General features: G+C 61.3%; 3 protein-coding genes across 5 annotated transcripts; 2 read left to right on the top strand and 1 right to left on the bottom strand.

The window, feature by feature from the left end:
* The first annotated feature begins 674 nt into the window (after window positions 1-674).
* On the top strand, window positions 675-3,954 carry IGFALS (insulin like growth factor binding protein acid labile subunit). Its single transcript, XM_079943825.1, has 2 exons — window positions 675-922; window positions 2,060-3,954. The coding sequence occupies exons 1-2, from the start codon at window positions 907-909 to the stop codon at window positions 3,862-3,864; spliced, it is 1,821 nt and encodes a 606-aa protein (XP_079799951.1). The 5' UTR covers window positions 675-906; the 3' UTR covers window positions 3,865-3,954.
* Window positions 2,210-10,440, bottom strand: NUBP2 (NUBP iron-sulfur cluster assembly factor 2, cytosolic). 2 transcript variants are annotated; one of them, XR_013831474.1, is made up of 9 exons: window positions 10,347-10,440; window positions 7,711-7,829; window positions 7,418-7,562; window positions 6,517-6,671; window positions 6,291-6,401; window positions 6,116-6,185; window positions 4,672-5,558; window positions 4,219-4,325; window positions 2,210-2,283 (listed from the first exon to the last, which is right to left on the bottom strand). XR_013831474.1 is itself a non-coding variant. In XM_079943830.1 (7 exons), exons 1-7 carry the CDS (start codon window positions 10,360-10,362, stop codon window positions 5,413-5,415), a joined length of 816 nt encoding a protein of 271 aa, XP_079799956.1. In that variant the 5' UTR covers window positions 10,363-10,440; the 3' UTR covers window positions 4,620-5,412. The 2 variants fall into 2 exon arrangements, 1 of the variants encoding a protein (XP_079799956.1); XM_079943830.1 differs by lacking the exons at window positions 2,210-2,283; window positions 4,219-4,325 and having other exon boundaries at window positions 4,620-5,558; window positions 7,418-7,616.
* Window positions 10,441-10,721: 281 nt separating this feature from the next.
* Window positions 10,722-17,029, top strand: SPSB3 (splA/ryanodine receptor domain and SOCS box containing 3). 2 transcript variants are annotated; one of them, XM_079943828.1, is made up of 7 exons: window positions 10,722-10,887; window positions 12,166-12,303; window positions 15,150-15,324; window positions 15,406-15,593; window positions 15,673-15,775; window positions 15,853-15,978; window positions 16,207-17,028. In XM_079943828.1, exons 2-7 carry the CDS (start codon window positions 12,178-12,180, stop codon window positions 16,539-16,541), a joined length of 1,053 nt encoding a protein of 350 aa, XP_079799954.1. In that variant the 5' UTR covers window positions 10,722-10,887; window positions 12,166-12,177; the 3' UTR covers window positions 16,542-17,028. The 2 variants fall into 2 exon arrangements, with proteins under 2 accessions (XP_079799954.1, XP_079799955.1); XM_079943829.1 differs by lacking the exon at window positions 10,722-10,887 and adding an exon at window positions 11,171-11,422 and having other exon boundaries at window positions 16,207-17,029.
* Window positions 17,030-17,037: the final 8 nt, after the last annotated feature.

The raw sequence follows: 17,037 nt of genomic DNA, 5'->3' as shown, positions 1-17,037 counted from the left end.
GTACCTGTCCCAGGGCCTGTGCAGTGCAGGGTGGCCGTGGCCCCAAAGGAGCCCTGAAGGGCAGGATGGGGCCCACTGCTGGTGGGGGCTGGTCTCACAGCCACAAGACCTCGCGCCCGAGGCCAGCCATCCCCCACTCTCTTCCTGGGAGGACATTGTTGGGGAAAACAAACACAAAGTGGCCGGGGCCCTGCCAAGCATTCCTAGAAGAGGCTAGGGGGAGGGGCAGTGGCCAGACAGCAGCTGACCCTGAGGTCACGGGAGAAGCCAAGGCTGGGCCAGGCCCCTGGGAGCTTGAACAAGGACCCCACCCAGGCAGTTAGGAAATGGGGAGGAGGGGGGGAGTGGTCAGCATGCCGGGGGTAGATGGGCAGGCCCATTTGGAGACGTGTGGTTCCTGCTTAACTCCCACATGGCCATCTGCTGGGAGGGAAGACCCTAGGAGCCCCCTGAGGGGCCCCTACCCACAGGCAGGGCAGCTGGCTGAGCACCAGCTCCTCACAGGCTGCTCCAAGGGAGACCCCCCCCCCAGTATTGCCTGCAGCCCCAGCTCTGCTCCACCCAGCCCTGCAGGGGGATGGGAAGATGGGGGGGTTGGGAAGATGGGGGTATGGGCCCCTGTTGTCCCTTAGAGCTGCACCCCGGGCCACCTTGCACCCTGAAGATGCGTCAGGGCAGATGCAGCCCCCAGCCTGTCCCCTGTGCCATCTGCACCCTGGGCCCCAGTGCTGATGCTGGCAGCCCGGCAGGAGGGGGTTAATGGAGCTGGGGCCAGCAGGCTGGGCTGGCCAGTGACAAGGGTGCTGGCTGTCCCAGAGGCAGTGGGGAAATCCAGAGGGCAGGAGCAGCCGGCCCCAACAGACGCGCCCCACTCCCTGCCCGCCTGCGGACTGCTCTGCACGAGGGATGGCCCTGAGGAGAGGTGAGGCCCCCACGTGCCCCAGCCACTCACTTCGGGGTGGGGGCGGCGACCGTGTGCCCCCAAGCTCACTGGGGTAGGGGCTGCCCCCAGGGAGGGCTCAGCTTTAGGTGGGCTGGGGCTCTGGGAGCCCATGGGGGAAATGTGGCCACTCAGGGTGGTGGGGTGCCTGGCCCTGGAGAATTGCTGTTGCCTCCTGCTCCCTCCTCTCCTACCCGAGGGCCCAGGCTGGCAGCGCAGGGGAGGAAGGGCACCCACACTGCTACCCCAGGGGCCCTGCCTTAGACCCTCCACTGGGCCAGGGCATGCTGCCTTCCCAGCTGCTCGGAGGCCAGTCCATTGCCACTCTGTCCCCTCTCGGAGCCTAGCCCAATCCAGCTGGCGTGTCCACCCTGGGACCCGGAACTCTCAGAGACCAGAGAGAGGCCTGATGTGGTGGGCAGCCCAGTGCCCAGTGGAACTTATGGGGATTGTTGCTGTGAAGCCTGGCATCCTTTGTCCTGTGCCACTACCCAACCTCTGGTGGGTCAGTGGCCTGGGGTCCCCATCTGCCCTTGAGGCCTGCACCCTCTTCCTCTCCCCACACCAGCACTGGGCCAAGTCCCTGGGTGCATGCCGGACACACTATGGAGGTGAGTACCCCCCAGTCAGGGGTCTAGCTGGGGCAGCGGGCATCCAGCTCACTGTCCAGACAATCAGGGCAGCAAGTGCATACCCACCCGAGCCTGCTCCAGAACGTTCTCTCACACTTTCCTCCAGGCCTGCCTGGCAGCCTAGCCTGGCTTGAGTGTCCACCTTGGGGACGCAGATGAACACACGACCTAGTGGCCAGGTCCCCAGCCTTCAGTTTTCTCTGGAACAGGCACTGCCACCCCGTTGGTCCTGTGGGGTGGAAAGGGCAGTTGGTTTTGAACCAGAGAACATCCCAGTCGTCTTGCCTGGTCTCCGCTTCCCATTTAAGTGGGGGACCCAGATCTCAGCCCATACCTTCTCTGGTCCGGTCAGCAGTGCCTTCTCTAAATAGTTGTGTGCTGTGGTCCAGGTGTGTGGCTGAGGCCTGGAAGGTTCCATGTCTTGCTTGCCCTGGGCTTACATCCTGGGCTGCCTCAGTGCTGCCTCCCCAAGTCCCTCTCCCCACAGGAGGCCCGGCCCTGGTGGTGCTGCTAGTCTCCTGGGCAGTGCTGGGCTCCCACAGCCTGGAGGAAGTGGAGTCCGCGGCACCAGCAGACCCTGAGGGCCCCCAGTGCCCAGCCGTCTGCTCCTGCGGCCACGACGACTACACAGATGAGCTCAGCGTCTTCTGCAGCTCTCGGAACCTCACGCGGCTGCCCAGCGGCATCCCGGACGGCACCAGGGCCCTGTGGCTGGATGGAAACAACTTCTCCTTCATTCCCGCGGCCACCTTCCGGAACCTCTCCAGCCTGGGCTTCCTCAACCTGCAGGGCAGCGGGCTGGCCAGCCTGGAGCCACAGGCGCTGCTGGGCCTGCAGAACCTGTACCACCTGCACCTGGAGCGGAACCAGTTGCGCAGCCTGGCAGCCCGCACCTTCCTGCACACGCCGGGCCTGGCCTCGCTCGGCCTCAACAACAACCTGCTCAGCCGGGTAGACGAGGACCTCTTCAGGGGCCTTGCTCACCTCTGGGACCTCAACCTGGGCTGGAACAGCCTGGCCGTGCTGCCCGACACTGCATTCCAGGACCTGGCCAGCCTACGCGAGCTGGTGCTGGCGGGCAACAAGCTGGCCTACTTGCAGCCCGCGCTCTTCTGCGGCCTCAGTGAGCTCCGCGAGCTGGACCTGAGCAGGAATGCCCTGCGGAGCGTCAAACCCAATGTCTTCGTCAAGTTGCCCAAGCTCCAGAAGCTCTACCTGGACCACAACCTCATCACCGCTGTGGCCCCAGGTGCCTTCCTGGGCATGAAGGCGCTGCGCTGGCTGGACCTGTCACACAACCGCGTGGGTGGCCTCCTGGAGGACACCTTCCCGGGGCTGCTGGGCCTGCACGTTCTGCGCCTCTCACACAATGCCATCGCCGGCCTACGGCCCCGGACCTTCAAGGACCTTCACTTCCTGGAGGAGCTGCAGCTTGGCTACAACCGTATCCGGCAGCTGCCGGAAGAGGCCTTCGAGGGCCTGGACCAGCTGGAGGTGCTGGCGCTCAACAACAACCAGCTACAGGAGCTCAAGGCAGGCGTCTTCCTGGGCCTCTACAACCTGGCCGTCATGAACCTCTCTGGCAACTGTCTGAGGAACCTTCCAGAGCAGGCGTTCCAGGGCCTGGGCAAGCTGCACAGCCTGCACCTGGAGGGCAGCTGCCTGGGCTGCCTCGGCCCACACACCTTCACCGGCCTCTCGGGGCTGCGCCGGCTCTTCCTCAAGGACAACGGCATTGCGGCCATCGATGAGCAGAGCCTGGGGGGGCTGGCCGAGCTGCTAGAGCTGGACCTCACCTCCAACCAGCTCACGCACCTGCCTGGCCAGCTCTTCCAGGGCCTCAGCCACCTGGAGTACCTCCTCCTGTCCCGCAACCGGCTGTCTGCGCTATCGGTGGATGCCCTGGGGCCCCTGCAGCGCATCTTCTGGCTGGATGTGTCGCACAACCGCCTGGAGGCGCTGCCTGAGACTGTGCTCGCGCCACTGGGGCGGCTGCGCTACCTCAGCCTCCGGAACAACTCGCTGCGGACCTTTGTGCCGCAGCCCCCCGGCCTGGAGCGCCTGTGGCTCGAGGGCAACCCCTGGGACTGCGGCTGCCCCCTCAAGGCCCTGAGGGCCTTCACCCTGCAGCACCCGGGCGTCGTGCCCCGCTTCGTCCAGGCCATGGCAGAGGGAGATGACGGCCACCAGCCGCCCGCATACGCCTACAACAACATCACCTGCGCCAGTCCCCCCAGCATCTCGGGCCTTGACCTGCGCGACATCGGCGAGGCCCACTTTGCCCACTGCTGACCCAAGGCTGCCCTGCGGTCTGGACGGGCCCTTGCCACCCCAGGGGACATGGACCTGGGACCTGTGGGCCCCAGCCTGGTCCCTGAGGGCCTGACCGGGAGGGTCGGGGACACAGCCTCCCCAACTATCAATTAAAAGCAACCCAATAAACGTGGCCACGTATGAGGTTGTGCGGGGAGCTCAGGGAGGGAGGAGTGCTGGCTGGGCCGCAGGCCCCTCTATGCCATGCCTGCCCCACCTCTGGCTGCCTTGGTCCCACATGCCCAACCACAACCCTTCCTGTCCTGTGCCCAGACAATTCTCGTCCACTAGTCCCCAGGCCCCATCCCCACCTGAGGAGCGGGGGGCACTTACTCAGGTCCTCCAGGAACCTCGGCATCTCAGCCCCCTCGCTGGGCAGCGTCCTTGGAGGTGGCCTGGTCCTGGGAAGCCGGGGCCCAGCTGCTCCTGCTGGGGCCAGCCTGGGGCCAGAGGGGGTGCAGACCCTCACTCTCCAGGTCCCTGTGCTCCTGGCCAAACCCCTCAACAGTTCTGCCCCTGCTCCCCCCACCCCCACAAGAAACATCCATCCTTGGTACACTCCTCGCCTCCCCATCTGCCCCCAAGAAGTGATATCTGAGGGCTGCTTCCCCAGGCCCCCTGCCACCCGTGCCCCAGGGACCGTTCCACATTCTCTACTGAGCACCCCACCTCTCCCATTGGGAAGAACAGCACACCATGCCACCATCCTGCTTTCCAGAACCTCCCCCTCCTGGCCTTCCTTGAAGCCATGCAGGGAAAACTCCTGGGACTCTGTTTCACACTCACCTTTCTGCTCTTCAGCTCAACCCTTCAGGCCCACAGCACGGAGGGCGGGGCGGGCACTTAGCTCTCACTGGGCCAAGCACGGCCACTCACACATCGCAAGTTACCTGACAAACTCTCCCCAAACGTATCTTCACCAGAGTCTCCAGGAGCCTGTCGATGACAGGGCTGTTGGCCCAGTTCCTGGGACTTAGGGAGTGGACACTGTCTGCCACAGGACGTGGTGACACTAAGCCAGAGAGGCGGGACCAGAGCAGAATGATCTAGAAAGGTCAGACCTGTAACCACGGCGGTGGGACGGGTTTATTTTGGGCTCCTCTGAATTACAAGTTTGACACCTTCCTGGGTGCTGCTGCCTATTTCACCAGGATTATAGGCCCAGCGCGCTCCCAGACACACAAGCTTTGTGAACAACGTGGAGACTTGGCTGTCGGGAGCAGCCCGTCTATCTGGGGCATGTGAGTACTGAGCTGCACCACCAGGGAGGTCAGGCCACAGCATCGCGACCTCACGCTATCCCCGGGCCCTGCCACAGGCCGACCAGGCGGAACCACTGACTGTCAGTGGCTCTGATGCTGAGATGCTGCTGAAGCACCAGAAACGTCCAGGGCAGGCCCACGGGGAGAGGAGCACATGGTGACGGCAACCCAGGGCCACGGGTTTCAGGAACTGTGCCACCGCCTCTGTTCCAGGCTGTGAGCATGAGCCCCACAGCACACAGAGGAGACACTCAAACTGCCTTGGTCAGGAGAGTCCAACAGGCGCCTCATTCAGAATCTTCTGGGCTATGCAAGAGAGCGCAGGAAACGCGGGGCTCTCGGGGAACCCTTGGATGAAGTCTCGGCCCTCCTCCAGGCTCCGCGTGAGCTCGGGGTCCAGGGGCACAGAGCCTGGGAGAGAGAAAGGAAGGGGGCAGAGAAGGGGCCAGGTGGTGAGAGCAAAGCCCGGGGCCGGGAGGCCACGTCCACACTCCCCACGGCCCAGGAGCCCACTGGCAGTGCCGCTTTAACCGAGAGCAGACACCTCTTGCTGAGGTGCCTGGCAGGAATGTACTCTTGGCCTCAGTTTCCACTGGAACGGCCAGCAACCCACCCAGCAGGCCCGGCCCCACCACCTCTCAGGCTCCGGCCACTGTAAGAAAGCACAGGGTGAGTGCTGGGGACATGGTCCCGTGCCACTGGCGTCCCTGATACAGGCTTGCAGAGCCTCGGCCGCCCCTCTGCACCTCCGTGGTCTCAGCAGGTGTCTTAGCCGCAGACACCTGCTCAAAGCCTGGGGGGCTGCCTCTCTCCAGTTGGTGGGAACCAATTTGTTAGAGATGAGCTGACACTCGCAGCTCAGGGAGGACAGGACTTTCCACCCTCCTCTCCTCTTCCCTGGGTGCAGGAGGCGTAGAGAGGTAAGGCCACCTAGAGCAGGGGCCCCGGGGCAGCCCTGGCTCGCTTACCCAGGAAGGGGACTCCAGCGTGTCTGGCCAGCTCTTCGCCGCCTCCCCTGGAGAAGACGTTGGTGCACTCCTAGAACACAGAGGTGAGGGGTCCACCTCCAGGCCTCTCACCACCCTCAAAGGGGATAGGCCGACCACCCACACCCCCGACTTCCTGCGACTTCCTACAACTCACCGCGCAGTGTGGGCAGACGAAGCCGCTCATGTTCTCCACGACCCCGATCACCCGCAACCCCACCTTCTTACAGAAGGTCAGCTCCCGCCTCACATCCCCCACGGACACTGCCTGGAGACCAGGAAAGAGACGGGACCAGCTGATGGGCATCCCGAAAACTCAGCCAAGATGAGCGGAAAGAGTAGGGCAAAGCGCCTGCCCCAGGGTGAGGGTGCTCCCGTAGTACCTGGGGCGTGGTGACCACGAGGGCCCCCAGGGGGCTGTAGGGGCGCAGGGTGTCCACCACGGCCATGTGCTCATCAGAGGTCCCTGGGGGCGTGTCCACAACCAGGTAGTCCAGCTGCCCCCAGGCCACATCGGACACAAACTGCTTTATCAGTGCTGTGGAGACCCAGGGTGGCCCGGGGTCGGGGAGAGAGCAGGCGAGGCAGGATCTCACAAAGGGGTCACACGAAGCCCGCTGCCTCCTCCCAGCCCTGGGGCAGGGTGGTGTCTGTGGGTTCCGGTACAACCGGGCACCCCGAGAGCTGCGTGTGCCATTCCTCACCAGGGGCAGGATGAGTACAGCAAGGTGGGGAGACCCTTCCCACCCCACCCCACCCCTAGGACTTCTGATCGGGCCTTAGCTGAGGATGGATAGTGCGGATCCTCCTGGGGTAGGCATCTGTGCCTGAGAGAGGTGGCCTGTGGTGGAATGCCACGCCGGTGTGTCCTGGAAGCAGCCCCCACCCTGAGCTTGCTCACACCCGGCAGCCTCGCTCTGCCCACCAGAGGGAGTTTAATGCCATCTGCTTGTTCAAAGGCACCAGAGCCCCACCAGGCACCCCACACTGGGTGGTCTGAGCCCCAGGGGATGGACCAGGTGGCTGAAGGCTTCACAGCTGAGTCTCATGCTCTTGCCCCCCAGGCCCGCTGTCCGAATACTTGCGGGCTGACTGCTTAGGTGCACAGCGGGAGAGTCTTGGAAATGAAAAGGCCAGCACTACTGTCTTTCGAACTTTACCCGAGGCTGGTGCTGTGGGGGGAGGGCTGTGTGGAGGAGAGCCAGCAGCCCTGGGGCTTCTGCACCAAGAGGGCAGCTGGGGAGGCCAGCAGGCTGACAGTGCTGTCTCCTGTCCGGTCATTACCGTTCTTCTTGGGGCCTCTCCACACCACTGCCTCATCCGGCTTCTCTAGCAGGAAGCCCACAGACATGAGGGAGATGCTCTGCTCCTGGTCCACGAAGACAGGCACCCAGCCACTGTCGCACTGATGCACAGCCTTGCCCTGCACCTGGAGCATGCGGGGGATGCTGGGGCCACACAGGTCCACGTCGAGGATACCCACCTGCAAGGAGGCGGGACGTCCACGCGGCATGCAGGGAACCGGCCAAGGCCCACAAGGGGCAGGGGTGGCGGCTCAGGAGATGGGAGGCACTCACCTTCTTGCCCGCGTGGCGCAGGGCCAGGGCCAGCTCCGTGGAGATGGTGCTTTTCCCAACACCCCCCTTTCCCGAAAGAACGAGGATGATGTGCCGGACGCCAGCCAGGTTTCCAGGCTCTAGTCAGAAGGACAACAGGGGAGGAGGGCAGGGCTCTCCTTCATACCAGCTGCCCTCCATGTTCATTCACTGCGGGATCACCAGATATTCCTACATCCCAGATCCTGAGACCAGGGCAGTCCTGAGACCTGCTCCATCACCCCGGCGTGAGCAAACACGCCCCTGTGAAAGGGCTTCCAGCAGGCCCCAGACCCAACCTACCAGTTCCTCAAAAATGGCTGCTCCCACTCTGTCTGGAGTGGGGCTGCTGGGGCAGGAAATGCCTCAAACTGCTCCTCTTTCCAGCATGCACACCTGTGAGCTCATGTGCACCTGTGAGCTCATGCGCACAAGGCCAATTCAAGCCAAAGACTCCCAGCTGATTCCAAGAGAAATGGGTGGAGACTAACGTAAATAGGGTGCTCGTTACAGTCAGGAGGTACATCTGTGCCAGGGCAGCACTCACGGCTCTGAGGTCTGACTGTAGGTGCCCAACCCCCTCCCCTGGGGTCAGAAGAGGCACTCAAGGCAGCCCTGGCCTCCAGTTCTCAGGAGGGAGGCCACAGGTCTGGGGAAGCAACCACAATCGTGTGGGTGCGGATGTCAGGTCACCTGGATGGCTGAAGATCGTGCCTTCAGAAACCCTGGGTACGCAAGGGTGGCCAAGGCATCAGTGCCATGCCCCAGGCAGGCCCGGGTCCAACCACTCTGGGAAGCCCTGTTGGTCGCTCTGCCCCAGCTGCTCTTCCTTTCAATGAGCCTGAAATGCCACCCTGTAAATACTCACCATTCCAATCCCTGCCTCCCCACAGCGGCTGCCATCTGCATACAAACAACCCTCAAACCCCCGGCAAAATGCCCACCTTCTTGCCCCAGCGCCCTCAGGACCTCACCATCGAGACTCCTGCCTGGCCTGCAGCAAGCTGCTCACTCACTCCACCACCCTCACTGCATACCCAGGTCCCCAGGAGGGGCTCAACGAAAGGTGAGTAAACACTGACCCCCCTCCTGACCCATCTCTCATGGGTAGGTTCAAAGGCCCCCGCCACCAAAGCCTCCCTAGAAACTCAGAGTGCTCCTGGCCTGGCTTTCCAGCAGGTCCTTGTCACAAGTGCGTTCTAGCGCCTGTCCTGGGTCTCCGTCTGGTACTGGGGGCCGAGAGATCTCGTAAGGTGACAAGGAAAGGGCACCCCCCCCCAACCACCCAGATCATTGCCTACAAATACCTTGGACACCATGCCTCAGGCCACCTCTGCATCAACTTAAAAGGCTATTACTTAAATTGCTTTAATATCAAAAACTACTTGGGAATCAATTTCACCTTTCTTTGGTGTGGGGAGGGGTGCTCTGGTAGAAACTAGGGAAAGAACAAGCCAGATGTGGGTCCTGATTCCTACTCGCCCTTTGTGCGGGTGCTGCACTGCCAGTGAAGACTTGCTCTCCTAATAGTGAAGACTTGCTCTCCTAATAGTGAAGACTTGCTCTCCTCACTGGTGGGACTGGGGAACTTTATCTGCTTGAGCATCACACAGGACACTGCTGCTCCCAAGTCACCGCTGCTCCCAAGTCACTGCTGCTCCCAAGTCACTTCTCACACAACAATCCTTAGGAGCCAACCAGAAGAAACTTCCACTTATAAATATACTGAAAAAGTTTATAAACAGATCATCAACGATAATCCGAGTGCCTATTAGATGTGAGAGGCAAAGGAAAGCAGTATCTCCCCATGGAGGGAAGTAAAGGGCCCTCTGTATGGATAAAAAGCCCAGTCAAACCTTAAGTCTGGTTCAACCAAACCATGACTATTTGATACGCTGGACAAATATGGAAGTTTTTATATGTAAAAAATCCTTCCAGAAAAATAAGAGGGACAGCAGGAGTTGCCTCTGGGCACAGGGAGGTTTACTGCAAAGCCCGTTAGGCTTTTGTACTTTCCTACTTTCCATGTGTACTTCCCCCTTAGTTAAAAGAGAAACTTTCATCCATCAATCTAGAAGCTATTCCTCTCACCTTGTAGCAAGTCTGCCCTTATCATAACAAACTTTTTCAGGTTTTTCTCTCCAGTATTACGTTTATAATCCAATGGATGAATGCAGCGTTGTAAGAGCTTTGTGCTCATGGTACCAGACCTGAGATCTTTTGGAAGATAACGTGGTTAAGCTGTGAGAATCCTATCGTGCCCAATGTACGTATTCCATCCCACGCAACTTCCCTTTAAATTATATATATATATATACACACACACACACATATACACATATATATATATATATATCAAGGCTTAAAAGACAAAATAATACTTCTACAAACAACTGCGAGTATGTGACGTTCCAATTTCTCCTTCTTAGAGTTCCTTATTCAAACAGGACTTCTTTCTAAGCGCCGTAATGACGCACGCGAGCACCTCTGAGACCTTTACACTGTAAATAAGACGGTGTGCTAAAACCCGGAGCCCTAACCAGCAGCTGCGGGCCGGCCCCTTCCCTCTTCCCTCGGTGCCCGCGGACCGAGAACGCCCCGCAGACCAGCGCACTCACCTCCTGCCGCCTCCATCCCACCCGGGTGGTCGTACGGCTTCCAGCCACTTCCTCCTCGCACAGTCCGCCTCCCTGCCTGAGTGAAGTGCCTTCGGACCAATGGGCAGCGCGACCCCCCCCACGACTCCTCTTGATAGGCCCACTTGCGCTACCCTCAGCCAATCAGATCGCACGAGGGGTTCACGAAAGTTCCGGCGCAGACGACGTACAGGACCTGGACCCACTTCCGTGTCAACGCCCCAGCGTGAGGCCGCTTCTTTTCCTCGCCCCGCGTCCAATGGGCGTGCGGGCCTTGTCTCCGACCGCTTGAGATGTGGCCAATGGGGACGTCGGGTCAGGATTGACAGATCCAGCAGCCTCTCAGCAAGAGGCGTGTGCCACGAGGACCGCCCCTCCGCCGTAGCCCCGAGCCGCGCACGCTGCGGGGCCAATGCGGCGCAGGGGGCGGGCCGCGAGGGCGGGGATTGTTTACGTCTAGCTCCGGAGCGGAAAGTAGGGCACAGCAGGCCGGGTTGAGCGCAGCGGCGCAGGGCGGCTGCAGGTGAGCGGCGGGCCGCGTCCGCGCCTCCCTGGGTCTCCCGGGCCCGGCCGCCCCGCCCGGCTCGACCCCGCCGCGCCCGCCGACCTTTCGGAGCTGCGGGCGGCGGGGCCGGCGCGCCTTTGTTCCTGCGGCGGCATCGGCAGCGGCAGGGCCGGGCGAGGCTGCCGAGGCGCTGCGCCGCAGACCGGGCGGGGCGGCGGGCGGGAGGAACCCCGCAACCCCACCGATCCTGAGACAGTGAGATGCCTGATGGGGAAGCAACCCCTACTGCAGCGGGGTCAGTCTCGGGGTCGTGCATTGCGCGTGCACGGCTTGGCGCTTACTGTTGCTGCGGCGGTGGCGGGCGAGGATTAGGCCGGGCCCACTCTGGCCAGTTTCAGTAACCAACCCTGGTCTGCGGACGGGCTCCTATCCCTCAAAAGCTCTGTCTGCGCTAATTCACTGCCGCCCCTCGGGGTCGTGGCAGGGCCCTTCTGGGGATTTCAAACCAGGGCAGAGCCGGGAAGTAGACGATCACAGAGGGCGACTTATTACTGTAAGTCGGGCATGGAAGTTGAGAGCCAAAGAGGGGAGGGGAAAGCGTTGTGGGCAAAGGGCTGGAAAGAGCTACCAGCCGGAACAGGGCCGGAACTTGTAGGCTTTGTAGAATATTGTACTTTATTCTAAGAACAGTGGCAAGCCCTGAGGAGTTAACTCGTTAATTTAAAATTTTAAGATTTGTATTTCAAAAAAAGCTCGGTTGTAGTGAGTGAAGTGGGAGGAGCCAGAGCGAAGACGAGTTGTGTGCGGGTGGGGCAGGCAAGGTGGCAGCAGGGGTGGAGAGGGATTCAGGACATGTTTTGGAGACGGTGTGGGGCGCGGAGGGCTGTGAGGCCGTGGTGGGAGGGAGGAAAGAAGTGTTGGGGATGACTGCTGTGTGTCTGGCATGAGGAACTCGGAGGCTAGAGATGCCGTTTGTCAAAATGGAGAATGGAGGAGGGGCAGGCAAGGTTTGAGATGCTTGAGGGATGTGCAGGAGTGACACTTGCAATCCTGAGGCCGAGCTCGGAGAGGGGCTGAGCTAGGCATTTGAGAGTCATGGATGTCAGGATGGCATTCCATGCTCTTCACCTGGGTTTCATCAAGGTACTCGGACACTGGAGTGAGGTATGAGCTTGTGAAGAGAGTTCCGGACCCTGGGTGGGCTGGCACAGTCTGGGGGCCAAGTGCAGGGGGTGCTGGGGGACCTACTGGTGTGTCATATGTCTTTCTTTGCTCAGACCTTGTGCTTCCTTCCAGATCCTGCCCACCATGGCCAGGCGCCCACGGAGCAGCAGAGCGTGGCATTTTGTCCTGAGTGCAGCTCGCCGAGATGCGGATGCCCGGGCCGTGGCTCTGGCAGGGTCCACCAACTGGGGCTACGACTCTGATGGGCAGGTAGGTTCCAGTGGGTGAGCATGGTGGGCATGGCTGGACTAAATATTGCCTGAACTGAGACTGAAAGAGAAAGATGCCTCTGAGGGCAGAAAACAGGGCCAGGCTTGTCGGACCGTCCCCTGCGTGCACTCTGCTTCTGCTCCCCTAGGCTCTTCACACGGTTAAGGACACACGTGGCCCTGGGTAGCAGGACCTCAAGGCATATACTACGTTCCTCTGTAGACTTTTTTCTTTGAGGAGGGTGTCAGTGGGTACTTTGGTCAGTTCATTTAACGAAAACTTTTCCATTCCATTTACCCAACCGCTTTTCAAGGGTAGCTGTTGTTACCTCTGTGTGCAACCTTCTGGACGTTTTCTCTGCCTGTTGAAGTCTGTACTCAACGTTTGTGTATATGCATCTAAAAAAATAATTTTGATCTTTAAAGACCGACATTCCTGAGCCTTCCTGTGCTCAGGACCCTGAGCTCTGCAAGGCCCAGTAATACAGAGGCCGTGAGGAGGGCGGCTCAGCTGTCTGTCTGCAGTGGAGGTTCCTGATGGACCTGAGGGGTTTGCAACCAGAGCCTCACCACGCTGACTCCCGCCACAGGGGTGGGGTGGTGGGGCTCTGTGGCCTCTGTGCCTGCCGTGGGGGGCATGTGGGGAGGGCTTCACAAGTCAGTTTCCTGAACCTCTCAGATCAGAGCTGGGCTTTGGCTTTGCCCTGAGTCACCTCTGTTGTTTTCAGGGTGATCTTCGGGTGACTTGGTTCTGCTCTGTCACAGCCACCCTGCCTGGGTGCCCTGGCTCAGCCAGGTGTCTGGGTGGGGACGAGTGCCTATCCTCCCCAGCCCTCAGTGAGGGCAGCTGAGTCCCGTGGAAGCACCAGGGCTTGGGGCAGAATTGGAGGCGACATCCTGGGTCCCCTTCCTGGGGCCTCCCTTAGCTCCCTGCCTGGGCCAGCGAGAGGCCTCGGCCTGCATTCCTGTCCCGCCTCCAGCTTCCACTGACCACGTGGCCTGGAGCAGTCTTTTCTCCTGTCTGTCTCTGCCTCTCTGGCTCATCGCTGTGGGTTGTGGGAGGCGTCCAGGGGCTGGGGGTGCAGTGTCTGATACACACCTGTGGCTCATCCGGTCACCTAATGGGCCCGGGGTACTTGTGTGCACGTGTGGATGGAGAGAGCGTGTCACCCCAGCACCTTTGAAGGCCGAACACACATGTCCTTGTCTCCGCTGCTCTAAGCTCTCCTTACAGCTTGTGGTGGGGCCGGGTCTGCCCTCTGCACAGGGGGGTTGTGTGGTGGGTGCCAAGCAGTATGACCCCCGGGGCCAGCAGTGCTCAGGTCTGTGCCCCTGGCTCCTGACTCAGTGGGAAGGGATTGTCTCCTCTGGCAGCAGTGGGCCTGCCTTGGCTTGTGGGGGATCGCTCTTCCCCGTGAGCGGGGTGCTTTGGGCCTGCTGCCACTGTCCTCGCTGGCGTCTGTCTCCAACTGGGGCTCGGCCTCCTCGCTCCCTGAGCTGTCTCTGCCATCGGTTCCCAGAGCTCCTGTGTGGCACTTGGGGCTGAGTGTAATAACAAAGGAACTCAGTTCCGGTGGGAGGAGGCAGGTGAGCAGGACCCAGGAGAGCGTCAGGGAAGCCTACGAGAAAGGAAGAGAAGGAAGAGGACGCAGCATGAGAGGCTGAAAGAGCCTCTTTGAAATGGTATCCAAAAGCCATCCAGGGGCAAACAGACCCCCACTCCTGCCCCATGGGGACAGGGGTGGACAGGGCAGAGGAGGAGGCTGGGCAAGGACGGGGTCTTATATTCTCTGACGAGAGTTAAGTCTGTGGGCTTTGTTCTCAGGGCAGCAGGATTCTCAGGGCGGCAGGATTCCCAGGTCTGAACAGGTCACCCAGACCACTGTGCAGAGGGCATTTCCGCGGGGCCCAGAGCAGCACCCAGAGGCCAAGAGAGTGAGGGTGGAGGCCAGAGCCCCACCAGGACCCCAGGCGAAGCTGGGAGGGCTCAGAGAGCAGGCATGCAGAGGCTGCCTGCACCCAGGGGCCTGAGACTCCAGGCCCTCACTGGTCGGCCAGATGTCAGAGCCTGGGTGGGTGTCTTGAGGGGCCCACGTGGCTCCAGAACAGGAACAACAAGGTGTACAGAGGCACCCTCACTGGCCTCCAGGAGGGTCTGTGGGTCAGCTGGTCCCCGGAACCAGACCAGCTCAGCCTTAGCATCTGGCCCCTGGGCCAAGATCAGGCCCTCAAGGCTTGGAGTCCATTCGGTGAGGACTGAGAGCCACACGCAGAGGGCCAAGGCCCAACTGAATGTTTTCCTGCCACAGCCTGAGACCATGGGGCTTGCTCGTCAGGGTCCTGTGATGGGGGTTGAGAGCACACCCTTGCACGGACAAGGGGACCACGGCCATCGGCCCCCCTGGAGCCCAGCTGCTGCCACGGGGAGACCAGGTGCCTTCATTAGGTCAGCAACGGACTTTGCTGTCACGCTCCCATTTATCACAATCTAGATGTTCTCTGGACAACGACGATGGCTAAACATGCAGCCCTGTCTTGGGGCTTATTAGTGGCTAGGCCTCCGGGGCCCTCCACTCCACTCCCAGGAAGCCACCGGCGTGGTAGGCCTTTGGCAAGGAGGCCCCCTTGCAGCTCCTGAGCCAGAAAAGATGTCCAGGGTCACTGTGGCTGGCTGGCTGAGCCCTTGAGACCTGAGGAGGCCCTTTGAGGCCAAAGCCCCAGATCCCTTCCTTGGGGCGTGCGGCCGTTCACCCGTGGGCCTGGGGTGGGTGGCAGGGCAGGTGGGGGAAGGGGTCGGTTGGGCCGGCAGAGGGCAGGAGGCAGGAACAGCTGGCCCTTTCCCCTCAGCACAGCGACTCAGATTCCGACCCCGAGTATGCATCTCTGCCGTCATCCATCCCCAGCGCCGTGCCTGTGACTGGGGAGTCCTTCTGCGACTGTGACAGTCAGAGTGAGGCCTTCTGCGGCAGTCTGCACGCCGCCCACCGGGGCAGGGACTGCCGCTGCGGGGAGGAGGACGAGTGTGAGTGTGGGGGCCTGCGGCGGGTGGGCGGACCTCTGGGCTGGGGGGGAGCCTGGCGAGCCTGGGCCTCTTCTCTCACAGATTTTGACTGGGTCTGGGATGACCTGAATAAGTCCTCAGCCACCCTGCTGAGCTGTGACAACCGGAAGGTCAACTTCCACATGGAATACAGCTGTGGCACAGCGGCCATCCGGGGTACAAAGGAGCTGGGGGAGGGCCAGCACTTCTGGGAGATCAAGATGACCTCGCCCGTCTATGGCACTGACATGGTAAGTGGCCGGCAGGGTTGGGGGAGGGGTGCCGGGCACCTTGGTCCCCAGCCCCCTCTGCCAGTTCTGCCGTTTCCAGATGGTGGGCATCGGGACATCGGACGTGGACCTGGACAAGTACCACCACACGTTCTGCAGCCTGCTCGGCCGGGACGAGGACAGCTGGGGCCTCTCCTACACGGGTGCGTGGGGCCCCCAGGGTGGGCAGGGCTGGGGGGCCCCGAGGCTGCAGGGCTCACCCCGACCCTGCTGCCCCCAGGCCTCCTCCACCACAAGGGCGACAAGACGAGCTTCTCCTCCCGGTTCGGCCAGGGCTCCATCATTGGCGTGCACCTGGACACCTGGCATGGGACGCTGACCTTTTTTAAGAACAGGAAGTGCATAGGTGAGGAGGTGACTCTGACACATGCCCGCAGAGTGTGGCTGCCACTGAGCTCCTGGTGAGGTTGAGGGCCCTGAAAGGCTATCCTTGCAAGGCCATCCTTGCATCCCTGAGGTCTCGGGGTCCCCAGAACCGGGCAAGGCCGGGGGGTAGGTGGAAATCCCAGCATCCTTCGTCCCCTTAGGAGAGCCTGAGCTTAGGGTTCAGGCTGTGCCACCTCCCCACCCCCAGGAGTGGCAGCCACCAAGCTGCAGAACAAGAGGTTCTACCCAATGGTGTGCTCCACGGCGGCCAAGAGCAGCATGAAGGTGATCCGCTCCTGTGCCAGCATCACCTCCCTGCAATACCTGTGCTGCTACCGCCTGCGCCAGCTGCGGCCTGACTCTGGGGACACGCTCGAGGGCCTGCCCCTGCCGCCCGGCCTCAAGCAGGTGCTGCACCACAAGCTGGGCTGGGTCCTGAGCATGAGCTGCGGCCACCGCAAGCCCCCCACACCCTCGCCCATGGCCAATCCCAGCAGCCCTGAGACCCGGCGCTGCCAGAGGAAGCGCTGCCGAAGGACCTAGTTTGTTTCCCAGTGAAAACTGCCTTCTACAGCTGGGATGGCGTTTTCTCTGTTTCTCCCTTTGGACCACCCCCAGGGCAACAGCAGAGGGAGGACTGAACCAAGGTTTGTCTCGGCTGCCCCCCTGCCACCCGAGGCTGGGAGAGGCCTTGCTACAGGGGCTCCGGGGCCATTATCCCTGTGATCCGGAGACCCGGACTTCCTAGTCTGTCTGCTTCCTGTGCCGGGTGTGGGAGCAGCCACTTTCCTTCTCAGAGTCTCTGGGGAGCTGCTGCCCCAGCATGTCTGGACTCAGGCTGCAGGCCTGGGAGGCTGGTCTGCTGCCTGTGAGGAGGACGGCTTCGTGAGAGGTCGGCTCTTCCTGCTGTCGCCGCCGGCCTTGGGTTTTTCTTAACTTGCTTTGCATGTTGTCAGCTGCTGTTCCTCTCGTCTGAGGCTGAAAACGACCGTAATAAACTTAGAGTTTATGTCTGATGCTTACATACCCATGGAATGAA

This window comes from Stenella coeruleoalba (assembly GCF_951394435.1).
Source record: "Stenella coeruleoalba genome assembly, chromosome: 15".
Classification (NCBI taxonomy): Eukaryota; Metazoa; Chordata; class Mammalia; order Artiodactyla; family Delphinidae; genus Stenella; species Stenella coeruleoalba.
The sequence above is the reverse complement of the archived record's forward strand: the minus strand, read 5'-3'. Positions and strand labels throughout refer to the sequence as shown.

What these genes read in the sequence shown, in the direction of transcription:
- NUBP2 (XM_079943830.1), bottom strand. An exon ending in TGCGCCACGCGGGCAAGAAG is followed by an intron (nt 7,617 to 7,710) that starts GTGAGTGCCTCC and finishes GCCTCCTTGCAG; the next exon opens with GTGGGTATCCTCGACGTGGA. An exon ending in GAGAGGCCCCAAGAAGAACG is followed by an intron (nt 6,672 to 7,417) that starts GTAATGACCGGA and finishes GGGTCTCCACAG; the next exon opens with CACTGATAAAGCAGTTTGTG.
- SPSB3 (XM_079943829.1), top strand. Translation starts at nt 12,178, where the DNA reads ATGGCCAGGCGCCCACGGAGCAGCAGAGCGTGGCATTTTGTCCTGAGT. An exon ending in CCGTCTATGGCACTGACATG is followed by an intron (nt 15,594 to 15,672) that starts GTAAGTGGCCGG and finishes TGCCGTTTCCAG; the next exon opens with ATGGTGGGCATCGGGACATC. An exon ending in TAAGAACAGGAAGTGCATAG is followed by an intron (nt 15,979 to 16,206) that starts GTGAGGAGGTGA and finishes CCCCACCCCCAG; the next exon opens with GAGTGGCAGCCACCAAGCTG.